The 19212-nt window shown below is 52.6% G+C and overlaps 1 protein-coding gene across 1 annotated transcript in view; it reads right to left on the bottom strand.

Moving 5' to 3' along the window:
* TEKT5 (tektin 5) overlaps positions 1–19212 on the bottom strand; it is a 35220-nt gene that overhangs the window by 12159 nt on the left and 3849 nt on the right. The window contains exons 2-5 of the mRNA XM_037507612.2: positions 17275–17358; positions 16645–16715; positions 11486–11629; positions 7359–7581 (exon numbers count right to left, since the gene is read on the bottom strand). Of these exons, the coding sequence (XP_037363509.1) occupies positions 7359–7581; positions 11486–11629; positions 16645–16715; positions 17275–17358 (522 nt within the window). The remainder of the gene's footprint in view (positions 1–7358; positions 7582–11485; positions 11630–16644; positions 16716–17274; positions 17359–19212) is intronic.

Below are 19212 nucleotides of genomic sequence, written 5' to 3'. Positions count from 1 at the left end.
CATCTGGGGAGCTTTTCGTGGGTCAGATACCCAGGCCACACACACACCTCGAACAGTTAAATCAGAACCCCTAGAGATGATTTGGGTGATTTGGGTGATTTGGGTGATTCCCAGAACTGTCCACTACAGGTTCTTGATCCTCACTGGTAGATTATGCCTTTTCCCAGATTAGGAAACTCAGATTTGGTGGCGTTCACTATTTCCCCAAGATCCTTTAATTGTACCAAAATTCAGCCCTGATCTTTTTATTCCAGGTGCCATTTTCTTTCTGTCACTTTGCTTGGCCCTCCCTTTCAGAAGGTGAGAAATCACAGCATGCTTTTTTTTTTAACCACAATTATTGCCAATATTCACTTACTAGGGGACCCTTGTGAGGTGACTAGTGTTCACAAGGGTCTCTTGTTCTCACAGCAAATGTTTGTCAACCATTCTCGCTCCCACTTGATGGAAGGGGAAACTGAGGCAAAGAGAAGCAGGGCAACCTGACCTCAGCTGGGAAGCCAGGATGTGCTTGCAAGGAATCCAGAATGAAAGCCAGCCACCTGCACTGCACTGTGGGGCTGGGGGATAAAGGATGTCAAGATGGAAGGGGAATTTGGACCTTGGTTGGAATGAGGCAAGCAGCAGCATAGCTGGGAGTGCAGGCCGTACTGAGGTGCTGCTGTGGACAAGTCACAACGCAGAAGAAATTAGAAGACTGTCAGGATATAGCCATACCTGGGAAATGCCAAGACCACTCTGCCTCCACCAGGCTGCCTCTTACATGCTTCCTGTTTCAGCAGTGACCAGTTGCAGTGATTGCCCCACCCAGAACTTGCCATCAAAGCGCATGATTGGCTAACACCTATTGATGAGTGCACTGGGAAGAGAGAAGTAAAGGCTTCCCAGAGTGTTAGTGGTATTTTCAAAATGAGTTCAAAATAACCTCATTTGAACTGCTCCGGCCCCCACCGGCCACATCCTGACCCTTGCTCATTCCCGCCTCCTCTGCTGTCTGTCCCTCCAATTTCCTGCATTTTTGGCTACCTTCCCGACTCTGGACCTTGGCTCTGTTTTCCTGATCCCAGCAGCTGTCTGACTTGGCAGCATCCCTGTGGACAGATCACTGATGATGCCACCCTCCGTCCTCCTGCCTGGCGCCTGGCCATTTGGCAGAACGGCTGACATCTGAGCTCCCTGAACCCCTCATGCTGGATCTCTCAGTGCACACCACCCAGGTGCCGTGAGGCCTGATTCTGCCTGGCGCTCAGGTGAGCATCAGGTACATGGACCTACCCACGGGACCTGAGCTGGCTCTCAGCTCGCACACCATCTCTACAACTACTCAACAGCTTTCTTCCAGTCAACTCCTTTTTCAGCCTTCAACAAATGTATTTAAAATGGAATCTTTATATTATTGCCCTAAGTGAAAAACAAGTATCCCTTGTCATCACAATAGAGAAAATGGAAAAAAGTCAGTTCTGTGGTCTGTGAAAGGTTCTAAACTGGCCTGAGGCTGGGTGCCTCGCTGCTAGAAAGGGAGAACACACTTGAAAGAGACAAGATGAAGACATGTTAGCATCCTCTGATGTCCTGCTCCTTGACTTTGCCACAAGGATTGATGCAGAGACCTTGAAAAGAGACTGAATTTCTTACTGATAGGATGGGTGTTTAGGGTCTGGGCCTGCCCCTCCTCAGCAGACTGCAGTCTGCTGGCTCCACTGCCCCCGCCTGGGCCGCTTTTAGAAACCAGCAGGCAGCAGCTTGGCTGCCAGCACCACTGGATGGGATCCTGCTGCTTGCGAAGCACAAAAGCATTTCCCATCGGCGATGGCTTCCAGACCTTCTTGGATAAACAGAAGGGCTGAGGGCAGAGGCTGGGGCACTCAGGTGCTGGCGGTGGGCCTGCAGACCCCATACCTTTCCACCCCGGCTTTGCCTCTGGGACTGGGGTGAAAGGCTGGTTCTGTCAGTGTTAATGTGATGAAAACCCCAAAGGCACTTCAGGATAAAAGCCAAGCCTTTCAAGGTTAAAACTCACAGTCCCTCTGATTTCTGTTAAACTCTCTCCCCGCCTGGCTGTTTTGCACACGTGCTTTCTCCTGATGCTCACACAGAACAGACCCTGCAATGCACGAGCCTCCAGGAGCCAGTGAGCAGAGGGGAGGTGCACCCGTGGGGGGCACTGGGGTGGGTGGAGAACTGAGCAGGCTAGGGCCAAAGACTGGGGGTCAGGGGCACCTCAGGCCAACTCTTCCCCATAGAAATGGGGGCTCAGAGTTGCTAGAGCTACCAAGATTTCAAGAGATTCAGGAAAATCTAGCCTTTGCATGTAAACATTTGTTTAAACATTTGCTTAAAAATGTTTAGAGCACACAATCCAGGCACACATATGTCCACTCTACTGGACCTCAGAGCCCATCGGCAGGTGCGTGGCAGACAAATTGCAGTAATGGACACAACAGGGGCTGGGTGTGCCCATCCACTCCCAACCCATAGCACCCCACTTCTTAGCAAGAAGGAGTCAGCTGGAGTCTCAATTATGTTACGGAAAAAAGCCAGTGGAAGTAGCTAGTCTAGGGTATGCCCCCCTGTAGATGATGTTCTAGATGAAATGCAAGCTCCTCTCTAGTGGCAGAAAGCAGGTCAGTGGTTGTGTTGGGTGTGTGGGTGGAAGAGGCAGGGAAGAGCTGACGGAGGGGTGCACGGATGGGGATAACTCCCTTAACTCACATATGGTTCATTATATACATGTACATTTTGACATATATATATGTATGTCAAAACCTCTCAAAGTGTATCCTTGAAACATGTGCAGCTAAGTCAGTGTCACGAATAAATCTGTCAAAAGACAGAAGCGAGGGCCATATACTATGTGGACCCAATTTGACCCATGGGTTATGGTTATTGCTGTTGATTCTGATTTACATCACCCAATCTACATTTACTCATTACAGAATTTACAGCACTTCATGTATTTCATGGGCTGCTATAGTTATCAAGGTGGAGGCCACTGAGAGGTCCTGACAGCAGTGGTGCCCACCAGGCCTAGCCAGGGTGAAGGGGGTAGCCAAGGACTCTGGGGCTATCACACAGAGAGAGTCTGACACTCATACTCTCTGGTAAACTCTCAAGGTTTTCTGAAAACTCCAGAGCAACTGAACAGATTCTAGAAATTTTCTCTGTAAACCCAGTTGGCCCATTCAAGGATTGAATGCCCTCTTAACTAGCTGCCAGCTAATCAGTTGGCACAAGTGAAAGCAAACAGAGCTGTCAGAGGCACAGCAATGATCCAGGCAAGAGATGGTAGAAGCTGGGGCCTGGGAGGAGGCAGTGGGAAGTGATAAGATGCTGAGTAAACCCAAGCGGATTAGCTGAGGGAGTGGATGTGGGTGGGGGAGAAAGAGGCGTCCACAGGGACTCTGACCTAGATGTCGGAGCCCCTGGAAGTGCCTGGAAGCATCTGGAAGTGAGAGCCAGCAACTGAGATGGGAGAGCTCCTGTGAGCAGGCAGGAGGTGGGATTTCTGCAGTGGGCTTCTCCGGGTTGCTGCTTTGGGCCACAAGGAGGCCTACAGCCCGTGCGAGTGGGGGCTCCAGAGAGGAAGCCGGGAAACGCGATCTGTCCCTTTGACAGCCTGACAGAGGCTGTGCTTCTAGCTTCTCCTGGTCCCCCAGCTCATAATACCACTGCTGCCTCTGCACACACCGGGCGCGGTCCCGGGTATCGGTCCTTTGAGGGAGGAATGACTGGCCTTGGCTTGTGAGCTTGGAAGCAAAATGCAATTAGAGAAAATCTGATTAGAATTGGACCACTGAGGCTTACCATTTGGAAGGATTTGGTTCCCCCAGTATCCTGAATTTGGAAGAGAGGAAGCGAGAGGGAGGAAGGTAGGAGGGAGCGGGGGATGATACAGCTGCTTACCCAGATGTTTGGCAAATCAGCACGTCCTGCTACCTACACTCTTGCTACGTCCTACGGGCAGCTTGGGCACCCTCAGTGTGGTCAAAGTGAATGCATATTCTCAGGCCCACCCAGGCTGCTCAGTCTTGCATTTTGATGCAATCCCTGGGAGATGTTGGTGATTCCTGCACATGCAGTAATATTTGACACACTCAGGTCTATGTTGCTGACGATTTCAGATGGCGGCGTCTTTGAGAGGTGATTGTCACTGTCCCGAGTGGCATCACTGTCCTACTAAGAGAGCTCCCTTTCCACCACATGGGGGCACAGAAAGAAGATGAGGCCCATCAACCAAGAACGATTGCACACAGCTGCATCTGCACACACCAGGCCTGGCCCGTGGTAGCGAATCTCTAGAACCTTGACCCGGGGCTTCCCGGTCTTCAGAATTGTGAAAAATAAGAGTCCATTGTTTATAAGCCACCCAGTCTATGACAATTTTGCTATAACAACTGAAATAGATGAAGACAATGGTAAGTTTCTATTACAAAGAGTTTTCCTATGAAAAAGGAAAGAGAAAGAGAAAGGAGAGAAGACAAAGCCTGAAATTAAACACATCCACACATCGGTCTTTAAAAAACATGGACACACAAGCCAGCATCATTGATTCCTTTCCTCGTGGCACGAGGACGGGGGTGTGGCTGTTGTGTGCCAGGAAGTGTGCTAAGCCAGGCGTGGGCTGGGGTGTACAAAATGGAATCTGTAGAGATGTGGACAAGTAAATCAGTTAATACAGTAAAATCCGAGCCACAGACACAGGACTGGAGCACTCAGCCAGCGAGCTCACCCACTTTAACTTGGACACTTCTCACAGCATATCTGAGGGCACAATCAGTCTCCATTCTACACATGAGAAGGCTGAGGCACAGAGATCGGGGAAGTTGTCCAAAGTTCCAGAGATGGTGGAGGCAGCATTCACACCCACGAGTCAGACTCAGACTCCTGCTTCTGACCACACACCACAGGTGGGTGAAGGACCGTAAACTACATAAAGAGCTACATCTGTAGCCGGCCAGCTATAATCTATGGGCTCTATCTAGCCTCCTGCCTAGTTTTGTAAATAAAGTTTTATTGGCATACCGTCACCGCTGCCTAGTTTGTAAATAAAGTTTTATTGAAACATCGCCATACTTGTACACACACTGGGTGAATAGTTGTGACAGAAACCTTACACTCTTCAAAGCTGAGATATTTATTCTCTGGCCCTTCACAGAAAAAGTTAGTCTACCTATTTTCAAGGGTAATGAAGCTCACAGGGAAAAGTTCAGTGGAGGAGGGAAGGCACTCTCCATGCCCTGTTTCCCCTCCCCTCTGATGCCACCACAGTGCAGGTGGCACAGAAGCCCTCCAGCTCCTCCCACGCCCTCCCTGAGTCTGCTCTTGCTCTCAGCCATCCCTTCTCCACGCAGAGGAAAAGAAATGCCCTGAAGGGTAAATCTCCCATCGCCACTGGAAAGGCTCCCAAGTTCTCAGAACAAAATCCAAGGTCCTGGGGCCTCCCTGGTGGTGCAAGGGGTAAAGTCTCAGCACTATGAAGCTATCCATACCCACTGCAGCCAGCAATAGTTTGATCCCCGGCCAGGGAGCTGACCCACATGGAGCAGCAGACCTCTCCTGGCTCACCCACTGCTCCCCTCAGCAGTGTATTTCAGTCAATCTGCCTGTTCTGTTCCCCACTCTGTCTCTGGTGAATCCTCTCACCCCCCCACACCTCTGGCCTGTGCCCCAGCTCTTGTATGCATAAATAAATAAAATAAATCTTTTTTAAAAATCCACAAAGTCCTGCAGGACCTCCCAGGACCTGCATGACCTGAGCTGGCCCTTCCTCATCTCCTCGCACTTGCACCCCTTCCTGATGCGCTGTCCTCCTTTGGATGCCACTCCCCAGCCATCTGCTGCTAATGTGAATGTCATCTGCCTGGCTGCCTCACCCTGGCAGGTCCCCATGGGAATCTCTGGTGCATCCTGGCCTCTTTCCTTGTGATACTTATTACAACCTTGTGATTACTTTAGAAAAACTTCTGTTTTCTCTGCTTCCTCCACACTGCAGGCCACAGGGTGGCCTGTGTGGGTGGGCTCTCACCAGTCCTATAATTCCATAAAACCCTTCCTACAACCACCAGCCCCCTTTCAATATATGGGGGGGGTGTTGTTCTTCACACAGGTTTAAGGCCGGCCCCCACCCCTGCTTGCCACTTCCAAACAGAATGTCGGCACCAAGTCCTTCCTGCGTGTATATTTTCACAGCCACCGCTGCTTGCCAGCCAGAACGCACGTCCCCTTGTGGGGTCCCCAGTCCTTGTTCTCAGAGCTATTGTCTCGGTGCCCAGAGTGCCTGCTGGTCAAGCTAAACGTACAGTCAGGCGGGGGGCCTCTCACCAGGGCAAAAGTCCTGGCAGGAGGAACACACTTTGGGAAACCAGTATCTGCTGAGAAGAGCGGCAGAAGAGAGAATAGAAATAATATGCTTTGACCAGCAGGAACAACGGAGCCCCCAGGCAACAGCCCCTGGGCACTCCACCCCAGCTCAGGCCCCTATCTCGCATCCCCCACGCATGTGCACTCCCCGCGTGTGCACTCCCGACGTGCTCGCCCGACCTTTGCACCTGATGCTAATAAACACGAGGCTGCCTTGGGAGGGCGCTGCACATTACTCCCCGGGTAGCCCCTCTGGGCTGCTTACTGCTCCACAGGGGCTTTGGCAACCTCTCTCACCCTGCAGCTCCCGACGCTGCCGCCCCCCACGTGACACCCCCTGAGAAGTGGGGCGAGGGCCCTCTTTGTGTGGCTCCTCTTCTCGTTTCTGGCACCTGCACAGCAGCTGGCACCCACAGGCAGGGAGGACGGACGCCACGCAGAGGGGGCTCCCGAGAGGACTAAAACGCATGATGGTTTCAGTAAGGGAGACAGGCAAGGCCCTCGGGCGTGGGAGGAAGCAGGAGCCAGGGCAGAATTAGGGCAGCCTCTGACTCAAATTCAAAACCACCCTCAACAGTCCTGATGCTGCTCAAGTCTTTGAAGGTCAAAAGGTTACATTTCCTAAGACACTGACGTGGGCAGAGAAGGTCTGCTCAGGCCTGCGCCCTGGCGCTCCGATATCTACCCCTGCCCTCGCCGGTCCTGCTCAGCCTGGTCCCTAGAGGAAGGGAAGGCCCTGGGGACCATCAGCAGACTCGTGGGTGCTGCTCAGGCCAAGCTCCAATCTCCTGTATCAGACGAGCAAGGAACTACCCGGGTGCCGGCCTCCCCGAGGAAGCTCTCGGCCCGTGCCCAACGGGGGGTGGACAAGCTGACAGGCCACAGGAGAGGTGGGACCAGTGAGAAGCCAGGTGGGGAGCAGCCAGGATGGATGCTGCTGAGGCCACAGGGAAGGCGAGGCCGAGACGGGGACGGCGGCCCTGGCGCCCGTCACTCACCTTGGCCAGCTGCGTCTGCAGCTTGTTCTTCACGTCCGCGACCTCGGAGATGCGGGCCCTGAAGGCCAGGTTGGTGTCCGTGAACTGCTTCCACAACTGATCCGACAGCGTCTCGAAGAGGTGCTCGGCCTCCTCCATCAGCCGGATGCTGTTGGCCCGCATGTTCTGCGAGTGCCTGATGTTGTCGTTGCTGAACTTGGCCCAGGTCTCCGGCACGGAGATGCTGCAGGAGGCACAGGGCAAACTGAGCCCCTGCGAGGCACTGGGGCCGGGGCAGGCCTTGGAGACCTGTGAATCCAGGATTTCTCATGCTCTGCACTTGACCTTGGGGTCGGGATCGCTCTGTGTGGGGGTCCTATAGAGAATGTTGGGCAGCACCCCTGGTTGTTACTGCCGGTTGTGACAAACAAAAATGTCCCCTGGAGAAGGGTCCCGGTCCCCCGCTGCTGAGAACCACCCTGTTCATCGCACCCCATTCCAGGTGGGGCTACGGCAGCCGAGAGAGAGCAGTTCGTGTGGTTGGAAGGAAAAGAGGGATGCGCTCCAAGACCTTTCCCTTAACATTCTACCCCGCTCCCCTCAAGCACCACAACGCACAGAGACAGCCAAGAAGCAGGCAAGGGCCAGACACTGGCCCCAGGGTCCCCGCAATTCATAGCTGAGCATGCGGCCAGGCTGCCGACTTACTCATTCAGCGAACGCTCTTTGAACACCTCCTGCATGCCAAGCATCGCTCTGGGCAGCTGGACACAGCCATCGACAAGAACAGCAACATCCCTGTCCTCGTGGGGATAAGCGTCCAGAGGAGGGTGACAGACAGTGAATAAAGAAGATATTTATACACAGTGTGGTGTGCTCTGCACGCACTTAGGGAAGGGGTGATGAAAGAGACACATGGGATGGGGTCGTTAGGTGCCACTGGGTCGTAAAAGGAATAGCCCGAGGTGGGCCAGGGGCTCATGGACTAACCAATGCACAGAGGTGTCACCACCCTAACGTCCAAGGGCAAGGAGAGGTAGGAGGGGAGGAAATGTGCAGGGGGATCGCAGCTCCTGGGAGGGAGGAAGCAAGAGAATTAATCCCCAACATCTTTTCCCTCCAGCCTTTGTCTCCAGCTGTGATCCTCTTAGACTGAAGCCAACTGGGAACTAGCTGCCAAAGAGCACGCAAGGGGCCTCCCTGGTGGCGCAAGGGGTTAAGCACCGCACTATGAAGCAATCCGCAGGCTCTGCAGCACGAGTTCGATCCCCGGCGACAAGGGAGCAACACACATGGCACAGCAGACCTCTCCTGTCTCGCCCGCTGCTCCCCTCAGCAGTGGATTTCAGTCAGTCTGCCTGTTCTGCTCCCCACTCTGTCTCTAGTGGATCCTCTCACCCACCCACCCCGCATCTCCGGCCTGTACCCCAGCTCTTGCATGCATAAATAAATAAATCTTTTTAAAAAAAAAAAAAAGCACAAAAGGGCTTCTCCTGAGGCAGCCTCCACTGTAAGACAGCAGGGCAGCTGGAGAATGAATCTGGAGAGATGAATGGAGACTCAGGCTACATTAGAGAAGGTAAGCCAGGAAGGCTTCTCAGAGGAGGTGACCCAGAAGGGACTCAGTTTAAACAATAGGCTTTCTGGAAGAGTATAAATTCCTGCCACAGTATATTACAAGGGGGTTCTCCTCTGGACAGCCTTTGAGAAAGAGGAACACATTTCTTTGCACTGACATTAGTTCCTGGGGAAACCAGACTGGATAACTTTTCAAGGTCTTTTTTAGCTGGAAAGTCCCCAGTTCTTTTTTTCCCCCCTCCAGTTCTTAAATAAAGCAGATTTCTATTCTTGGGCAGTTGGGGGGAAAAAAACCTAAATTTTCTGAAATAGAAGTCTCTTTTCAGACACTTTAAAGTACAATGAGATTGCATGGTGAATAGAAATGTTAAAAAATATGTAATACGTGGCTGTTTTGTCTGTCTTTACAGGAGTGAGAGTCAAGCCAAAACAGGGGCTCGGGCTTCGGGAGAAGGAAGAGGGCACTGTGTCTGATCCAGACTCTTCACCCTACACCAACCTGAGACTCAGGGAGGTACAGTGCCTTACCCCAGGTCACACAGCTTCTCACCAGCAATGGAGGAAGGAGGAGGTGCCGCGGAGGGCAGGTAGGGACCTGCAGATTTACTGTGGCGTATCTCTTGTCACAGGTCAGTGTGGAGAGCAGCTGTCTCTAAGCCCTCAGCCTCCTCTGGGGCAGACAGTTGAGCTCCCATGAGACTAAGCCGCTGACTCACATTCTCCTGCCTCCTCTCAGGCTTTGTGCCTTTGACAGCCATGTGCTTTCTGGAGCCTGTATCCCCTAAAAACAGCAAATTTAGCTGGGGAGGCAGGAAGATGCCAAATTAAAACATACCCCACCCCAGTGTCCAGCGTGGGCTCAGATGGCAGCTCTGCTGCTTGGCTGTGTGAGCTGGAGTCACCGCGCCTCTCGCTGAGGCTTAGTTTCCTCATTATAAAGTGGGGAGAACATGGTGCCTACCCTGGGGTTGTTGAGTGACTAAATGTGAAGCTCCTATAGCAACAGTGCTCACTAAATGTTTCCCATTCACAAGACACTGTGTGAAGCTCTCAGCACAGAGCCAACATGGTGAACTCAGACGAAGGTGCCTGCTGCCATAGTCCATCATCATGACCAGTTAACCTATGGCCACAAGAAGTCTGTGAACAGACCCTGCAGCTCCCAGACTCCGCGCCCTCTACCTTGCCCAGACAAGGCCTTGCTATAAGAAGAACCCAAACACAAAGCCCTGAGCTAGCATATCTGGGCATCAGTCAGTCACCACAAAGAGCAGCTGGCTCTCCAGTGGGGTAGCTGGATGAGGGATTTTTAAATAGCAGGCTCCCCCTGGGCACGGAAATCAGCAGCCTGTCTGCCGAGGTGGCTGAACGTCTGGGGCGGGGGGGCCCTACAGGCTCTCTCTGCAGACCGATTGCTACAGGCCAGGAGGCCCCAGCCCCTCAAGTTCTGCTCACCTGGCTGCACTGTGGGAGGTGCAGCCTTGTCAGGAGGAGGAGAGGCCTCTGGAGTTTTCATCGCCAGAAACTCCAAAGGGGCACTTTCACCCTCGTACCACGTTTGCTGAGGTTCCGAGCGGGGCCTGGGCTTGGGCCAAGGAGACTGCCAAGAAACTCCTTCCTCCTCCCTCTCTCCCTCCCTCCTCTCTGTCCTCCCGTCATCATTCTTTCATTCAACAAATATCTACTGCACACCCAGTAGATGCCAAGCACAACTCTATGTGCTGGAGAGTTAATGGAGGAGGCAGGGTGGATGCCCCCTCGGCCTGGGTCTGGAACATTTCTCAGTGCTCAAGCGCTCAGGCTCTGAGCTGCTGGTCCCTACATCTTCATTCTGCATGAAACTCCACCATGCCGTGGCGTGCCCACCACAGTGCCAGCTAGCAGCAGGCACCTCAGAGCTGTTGCGATGAGAAAGAGGTCGTACAGCAAGCACTCACTAAATGCTGGCTGTTCTCACCCTCCACAGGGGCTCTGTGCTCCGCGCTTCCCGTGCCCACCTCTTACACTCCTGGCCACCCAGGAGGTGGATACTATTATTCCAGAGGCACAGTGGAGAATAGGGGACTTGGCTTTGAATAGGTATCTTGGCTTTGAAGCCAGGAGGCCAGCCCTGGACTCCATTCTTAAGCTCCTATCAGCACTGGGAGTGTCCAGTGGCTCTGAATTACAGCATCTCTGCTCACAGGGGTCTGGTCGCCAGGGGTTAACCCGTGATGTGGTGAAAATCTGGATCCTGCCTATTACGGGCAGTGGCCGCGTGACCCTCACTAAGTCAACCACACACTTTTTGCTGGAATTTGCATCTCAGGCAAAGTGACAACACAGCTGATTAGCTCCCACTCCCTGGCTCCTTCAAGCTTCCAGAACCTTCCTCTCCAGCCTTCCTCTTGACTCTGTGGCTCTCCTCCTCCACCTTCCATTAAGTTGGATTCCATCACTTGCAACTGAGGATCTCCATCCGACTACACTGCCCCTGACTTGACAGTCCCCCAGGCCCCTCTTGGCAGGAGCAGATCCAGAAACCCTCGCCCATGGGAGCAGCCAGGATGGGGGTTGAGCGCAGGACTTACGTGCCGTCGATTTTCTCCATGCCATGGAAGAAGTTGATGCAGTCTGACGTGTTCCTCAGGTTGAAACACTGCTCATCGATGAACTGGGCTGAGGTTTTGTTCTCGAGGTCCCTCTCCAGAGCGTGTTGAGCATCTCGGTTATCCCTGCGGGAGGCAAGGACTTATCCTGGTGTGTCTGGTGTCCTTTACCCAAGGCCCCAAGGCAGGTCATGCAAAGCCATTGCTGAAAGCCAAGTTCTGGCCTCCCAGGGGGTGCTGTGTCCACCCTCAGTAGCTTCGCAGCTCCTGTCTCAACTTGAAACCCCACCAGCAACCCAGGGCCTCCCCAATCATCCAATCCAAGCAGAACTGCTATTGTTTAGAGCAGGACAAGCATTGCTCTAAAGTACAGGGTCAAATGCTAAGTATTTCAGGTTTTGTGAGTCATGTGATCTCTGTTGCAGCTATCAACTCTGCACAAAAGCGGTCATAGGTACTATTAAGTGCAGGGTGTGGCTGCATTCCCATAAAACTTTATTTACAAAAGCGGGTGGTGGGGGCCTCCCTGGTGGCACAAGGGGTTAAATCTCAGCATTATGAAGGTACCCGCAGCTACTGCAGCACAAGTTCCATCCCCGGCCAGGGAGCTACCCACATGGCACAGCAGACCTCTCCTGTCTCCCTGCTGCTCCCCTCAGCAGTGTATTTCAGTAGATCCACCTGTTCTGTTCCCCTCTGTCTCTGGTGAATCTCCCCACCCCTGCATCTCTGGCATGCACCCCAGTCCTTATATGCATGAATAAATAAAAATACAGTTCACCCTTTGGGCAAAGCTTGGAATCTATTTAAAACAATTCACAAATCTTTGTGGCTGATGCTATGCCTGGCATGCAGGGAAAAGACATGAATAAGAGTCACTACCATCAAGTTACTCACAGATTTGTGCAAAAAAATACAGTTTAAAAAAAAAGAAAAACAAAACAAACAGTCAAATATAGCACAGAATGGTAAGGGCAACCGTGCAGGTTTAACACAGAGGAGGGAGGAAGCCACTAAATCAGCTGCGGGTGGGCCGGGAGGGTCCCAGAGGAGGTGTCTGAGCTGGGTTTCCCTACAACAGGAGTAAATGCTGTGGACGATGTTGGGCGGCAGGAGATGAGAATTCCAAGCTGCAGATACCAAATGCAAAAGCTGACAAGTTACACAGTGTCTGGGGACCCCAGAGCAGCTCATTAAATCTGTGGAAGCAGGTGCTAGGTGGAATCAGAGGTGAGGAGGCGTCTAGGACTTGGTGGAGTTAGGGAATGAAAAGTCAGGGGCTGGGCGGAAACAGGGCCTGGGTGGAGTCGGGCCTGGGTGGAGTCAGGACTGGTGGAGTCCGGGCCTGGGTGGAGTCAGGGACTGAGCCAGGTGTGGACTATGGGGCAGAACCAGAACTTGAGCAAGCAGGGCTGGTATCTTGGCTAAGAAGCTTAGACTTAAAACCTACTGTTTGCCAAACTTCTGTCTTTGAGAACCACATTTGAGATTCTTTCCCTATTTCCAAAATATTATTCTGAATGATAATGCAATAAATTATATTTTATATACAATATAAATATATAATAAATAATAAAATAGCCAACAATTATTCTGTAATATTAGTTGCAATTCTTTTTTAAGAATCACTTTTAAAATATAAACGGGGCCTCCCTGGTGGCGCAAGGGGTTAAGTACCGCATTATGAAGCAATTTGCAGCCTCTGCAGCCTCTCCTGGCTGGCCAGGGAGCAACCCACATGGCGCAGCAGACCTCTCCTGACTTGCCTGCTGCTCCCCTCAGCAGTGTATCTCAGTGGATCCACCTGTTCTGCTCCCCACTCTGTCTCTGGGGAATCCTCTCACTCCCCACACCTCTGGCCTGTACCCCAGCTTTTGTATGCATAAATAATCTTTTTAAAAAATAAAATATAAATGAATATATTTTTAAAAGGAAATGACACCACTACCTTTAAAGGAAAACCCGTAACCCTTTCTTTGGCAGAAAGTCACTGCAATATAAATACTCAGTAAACACAGAATCCTCGCTAGACTCTGTCATCTCTAGAAGCTTTTAGAACTGAACCCTTTTTCTCTGTCCCTCTTGGTTGAATAAAAGAAATTAGTCAACGATCAAGATATAACCACTGATTGGGACTTCAGCCTTGCACTGGTTAGAGGAGCTGAAAGAGAAAAAGGAAATAGGGTTTAAACTTGACAAGTCAGGTGATGTCCAGACTCTGCTTAGGGCCACCCTCGTCTCTCCCCTTCTCGACCCCTCTCCTTTCTGTCTCTCTCTCTGCTGCTGTCTCTGTCTCTGTCTACCCCTCTCTTTCTCTCTGTGTCTGTTTCTGTTGCTTTCTCTCTCTTTTTTTTACAGATTTATTTTATTTATTTTATTTTATTTATCTATGCATACAAGAGCTGGGGTACAGGCCAGAGGTATGGGGGTGAGAGGACTCACCAGACAAAGAGTGGGGAGCAGAACAGGCAGGCTGAGTGAAATACACTGCTGAAGGGAGCGGCGGGAGAGTCGGGAGAGGTCTGCTGTGCCATGTGGGTAGCTCCCTGGCTGGGGATAGAACTCAGGCCAAAGAGGTTATAGTGCTGAGACTTGACCCCTACGCCACCAGGGAGGCCCTGCTTTCTCTCTAGGTTTCTCTCTGTCTTGGGGCCTCTGCCCTGTCTCTGCCCCTCTCCCATCTATCTCTGTTTATCATTTTCCTCTTTTCTTTCCTGCAGTGGACACTAGGAGCTAGGGGGGATGGGGGTGAAGGGCTTCAGGCATGCCAGAGCAAGGCAAGAAAGCCAATGGTGCGTCCCCCCTGGGTACATGGGGTCATGTTGGGGCAGGAGGCACCTCCTGGGGCCTTCAGGCCTTCTGAATTGGCAGCGTCGTGGAGAAACAGGGCCCCGTCCAGCTAATGAACTGCATGTGATGAAAGACCAGAATGCAGAGAAGAAACAGGCCCGGGCATTAGAGGGGAGCTTGGGGCCTCTGGGTCCCTGCTCAGCCAGTGCAGACGCTGGCCCTGAAAGACCCTGGGAGTGAGGGGGCAGCCCCTCCCTCGCCCCCGGGGCCCACGACAGAGACCCTGGCCAGAGTCAAGTCTTACCCAGCTGTCAGCCACCAGGAAAAGCCTGAACTTGGCTCCTACCCAGCCAGGCGGAGCCCTTTCTGCTTCACTGGGCACCTGTGCGGTGAGGACACGACCCTGCCGGGGTGCAGGCCTCGGGCCTCACCCAGAAAACCACAGTCCACAGCCCCAGCCTGCCTGTGCCTGTCAGCGGTAAAGCGTGCCCCGGGGAAAGCAGACCCTGAGTTCTGTTTGGCTGATGAGACTCTGGGTTACTGGGGTGCACCGGCCATACGGGCTGCGGCCTCTAAGGCGTCTGGCATCATCTGACAAAAGGGGTCACTGCCCAAGGCCAAGCAGCCCCTCTCCAGGACACCCCAGCCTCTGTCCTGGCAAAGAGACCCCCGCCTGTCCCCATTCTCCCAGCCTCCGCCTCAGTTGTCTCTGTCTGCAGCAGCCGGTCCCAGCACTGCCCCCTCTCTTCCTCCACATCTGTCTCCCCTCCACCCTCTGCCATGGCTGCCTCTGACCCTCCGTCCCCTGCCTCGTCTCTCTGTTTATCGCCATGTCTGTCTCGCTCTCCCGCTCGTGTCAGGGCCCATTCTGTGTCTGTCTCCGGCGCCTCTTCATCGCCTGGGACTGGACGGCTCCCAACCCCAGTTCTTAGGTCCAGCCCCCCACTTCCAAGTCTGGGTTTTTGTTCACTCTGCCCCCCAAACTGTCCGTTTCCCCAAACTCCAGCCCTCTTGTCACTCCAGCACCGAGTTTTGCCACAGCCCTGGGTGGACCACAAGTGGAAAACCATTCTCTCTTGCCAAAAATCAGTGGTCATAAAAATAAGGGCAAGAGAGACATAATAAAACGCAGACGTGCCCCGTCCCAGGAGCTCCCTTTCTTAAAACATCCCTGCTGGAATGGAACTAGGTAAGGTGCTTTACAAGCGTATTAATGTACAGACAGATATTGGGCAAACCACACTTCGGCCAGGGGGAGGGGAGCGGTCAGGAATCGGAATGGGGTGCGCAGAGCCTGACTGCACCCCTGCTCCCACCCTCAGGCCTCTCGGCCGCTGCTGTCTCTGCATCTCATTTCACACCCTGCACCTCCATATGTCCCTGGGCTCGCTGCCCGGCCACGTGCTTTGGCCCGCTCAGGGCTTGACCGCACGGTCCCGGGTATACTGCATCCCGGGGGTTCTCTCCTATCCCCGCCCGTTCTCACTCAGTGGAGTCGAGGGGCTTCTGTGTGTGTATCGGGGAGAGGGGAATGGGTGACTGCTGTTTCTGGGGTACAGTGAGCCAGGGCACCAATATCCCAGAATCCATTTGCAAGCTGCCTGACTCCGTAGAGAACCCTCTAGGCTGCCCACGTGCCCCCAAGGTAGGAAGGCCAGTCCTGGCAGGGTGGCCAGACCTGCCCTCTCTCTCTGAGTAAGTGGAGGGAACCCTGGAGAAGCAGCCTGATGAGAGCTACAGCCAGCGCCCGGCTCATGGCGGGAAGGCTTCTCGGGAGCTGGTGCCAAGGGCTATGCCAAGGCCTCGCCACAGGCACCAAGCCCTGTAAAACTCAGGTCTCCTTAATTAGCAGGAAACCTCCTGACTTGTCATGCTGCCAATTACATAACCTTCCGAGAACAAAAACCTGCTCCTTTTGAAGACTGTAGGCTGACGGCGTCCGCCTGTCCCCTTGGAGATGCGTTGGCCCTCACCGATTGCCCAATGCCACCCACTCTCTGCTACTCATTCTCAAGGTTCCAAACTTGCCCAAGGCCAATATCTTTTGCCAAGGCCTTCACGAAAACGAGGCCCACCAGTGAGGCACCGGCTCATGAAATCAGTTGGGCTCATCTCAGAAACATCATCCTGGCAGATTGGAATCACTAGTGGCAGCAGCATTTACACCACAGAAATTGGCATAAGCTACTACTCAGGATTTTTTTTTCTTCCCAGGAAAGCTGGTTGCTAAACACTTACCAGCCCACCTGACCCAAAGGACCACCTGTAGCCACGGAGTCCATCTGGCTTGCCCCCAGAAACCTGGGGGACCCCAAACAAATTCCAAGGAGAGAGAAAGAAGCAGCCCTTACCGCATCTGCATATCAATTCTTTGAGCTAGTTTTCTCATCTGTTCTTGGCAACATTTTAGCAAATCTACTTCCTGCAATGAAAAATGTCAGAAAGAGAGGAGTCACGCAGAATCCCACGGCGTCCTGTCTCCCAGGCCAGCCTCTCCTTGTCCACTCTCCACCCCACGGCTGAACTATCTGGACAGGGTCCCTTTTGGGCCTCAACCTGCATGAGCTAAGGGGGGCTGTGGAGCTTCCCCACCCTTGGCCCGCCATCCCTCTCCGAGCACTTCCTGATTAAAAGTTAGCACAACCTACTGTTGCCAAACACTCACTTGTTGATTATGTTATCATTGAATTAAATAATGTATATGAAATGACAGTGTGTGTGGCATATAGCAGGTGCTCAATAATTATTAACTTTTGTTATTATTAGTTTATTATTGGGGTGTTGACAATGATGGTGGTGGTGGTGATGCCCTCTTTGGGGATAAAGAGACTGAAGGTCAAGTGACCCCAGTTCTTTCTGTTACTAAGCCACAGTCCAGGTCCCCACCACCTGTGTTTTCTGAGCCCTAACTCTGCCCAGGGTCTCAGGGACCTCCCTGGCCAGAAGCCCTTGTTCCTCCCTCAGAGCAGGTGGTGCTTTACCTGGATAAGGTTTTTCTCCACGTTGTCATGGACCAAATCAATCCCGATCCTCTTCTCTCTCTGGTACAGACACTCCAGGGCCACCTGTCGGGGCGGCGAGAAGGGGTGTGTTCTCCCTGCCTCTGCATAGCCCGAGTGGGGCTGACTCAGGGTCTGTATTTTCCAAAGGAAGCCTGGCTACTTTGGGGGGCCTCGTCACTGTGCATTTGGGTGGGCTTCTGCCTACCCCTCTCCCTTAATGCTTCAGGACCACCAAAGCATTAAGGGACTCACGTAAATAAAGGATAAAGTAGCGTCCCCAGAATAGACAGTGTTCAAATTTCTTGTTGGCTGTAGTCACCAGGAGTGATTGGGGGTAAGACTAACGCCCCCTCCAATAACCTCCACGAGCTGCCCCACGCCTTTCCAAACTGTAACAATAACAGGGCAAACTCTCTGTTTCAGTGGAGACCCTCTTCAAGCAGCGACGGCCTAAAGTTTTACCTTCTGGAAGGACACAGGGGAGATGGGAGGGTGATACTGGTTGGGGAAATGGAGGAGGACAGGTCCTCTTGCGTCCACGTTCTCTGGGCCCAGCCTTTTCCAGGTGACAAAACAACACGGACTCACTGGCAGGACTTGCCAACCACACAGAACCCAGAGCAGTCCCCAGGGACAGGATGCTGGGGAGCAGAGAAGCACCACTAGGTGGCAGCAGACCCCAGGGGAAAAGGGAGCATTTGGAAGCAGCAGAGACTTCTGGACACTCCCTGCCCCACACTAGTCACTGGGGGAAGCACATTCGCCACCACCCCCTGCCCTGCCCATTAGAGTGGGGCTGGCTGTCGACATAGTGACAAGGAACAATAGACATTTTCTTCCTTTTAATATAAAGTGTAAATAAAATACACCTTGGGACATTTTGCTATTATTTCTATTATATAATACAGTATTATCTCCTTAAGAATAGTCTTATATTTTCAAAGTAGATTATACTTTAGAAGGTTTATATTTAGATAGGGTTTCACGGGCCTCCCCGGTGGCGCAGCCGTTGAGCGCTGGGTTGCGAAGCTGCCCGCGGCCTCTGCAGCGCCGGTTCGCTCCCCGGCTGCTCCCCGGCCACCGGAGGAGGGTCCCACATGGCGCGCAGACCTCTCCTGCCGCCCGCTGCTCCCCTCAGCAGTGTACTTTGGTCCTTCTGCCTGCTCTGCCTCCCGCTCTGGCTCTGGTGAATTCTCTCGCCCTCCCGTGCTTCTGACTGTACCCAGTGCATGTATAAACAAAACAAACAAATAAATAAATTAAAAAATAAAAAATAAAAAAAAAAAAAAATAAAAAAAAAAATAAAAAAAATAGATAGGGTTTCACATAGAATAATCTTTAGACTAGTTAGCTCCTGCTGATGTTATTATGCAACCCAAGTAAGAAGCACAGCTCGACACATTCTGTACTCGTGCCTGTGATCAGCATCTGAAGCTCATCTTATATAAAGGTCCCTATCCCAACCAACCCCTATGCAGAGAAATTCTGGAATCACGAACAGTCAGAACATCCAGAAATAGGAGGTGTGTGGCCACAAACCCCACCAGGGGCAAACTCAGTTGAAGGCCCCCCACGCTCAGGGGTCCTGGAATTGTTAAGGGGAAAAGGCTGTCCTAAAGCTAATTCCATACAGGCTTTGTGGACTCCACCCCCACCCCAGGCCAAAGCCAAAGACACTGGGAACTCCAAATCCCATCACCACCCAAGGGAAGGTGGCTGGGACCTGAGGGTGGGGTTAAGCAGCCAGGTGGGTATAAAGCCAGACACGTGGGCTTTGGAGGGGTCCCCCATTTTGACTCTCCACCAGCTCGCAGAGTCTGGCCAGCTCTGAGAGTGCCTTTGGGTTTCCAGGTCGGCAGATTGGGTAGGACACATTAAAGACTTTATTTCCCTATTTTCTCCCTGAGGTGTACATTT

The sequence above is a fragment of the Talpa occidentalis genome, unplaced genomic scaffold, assembly GCF_014898055.3.
Source record: "Talpa occidentalis isolate TD23 unplaced genomic scaffold, MPIMG_talOcc4v2.1 talOcc4.12, whole genome shotgun sequence".
Lineage (NCBI taxonomy): Eukaryota > Metazoa > Chordata > Mammalia > Eulipotyphla > Talpidae > Talpa > Talpa occidentalis.
This window is presented reverse-complemented; position numbering and strand designations above follow the sequence as displayed.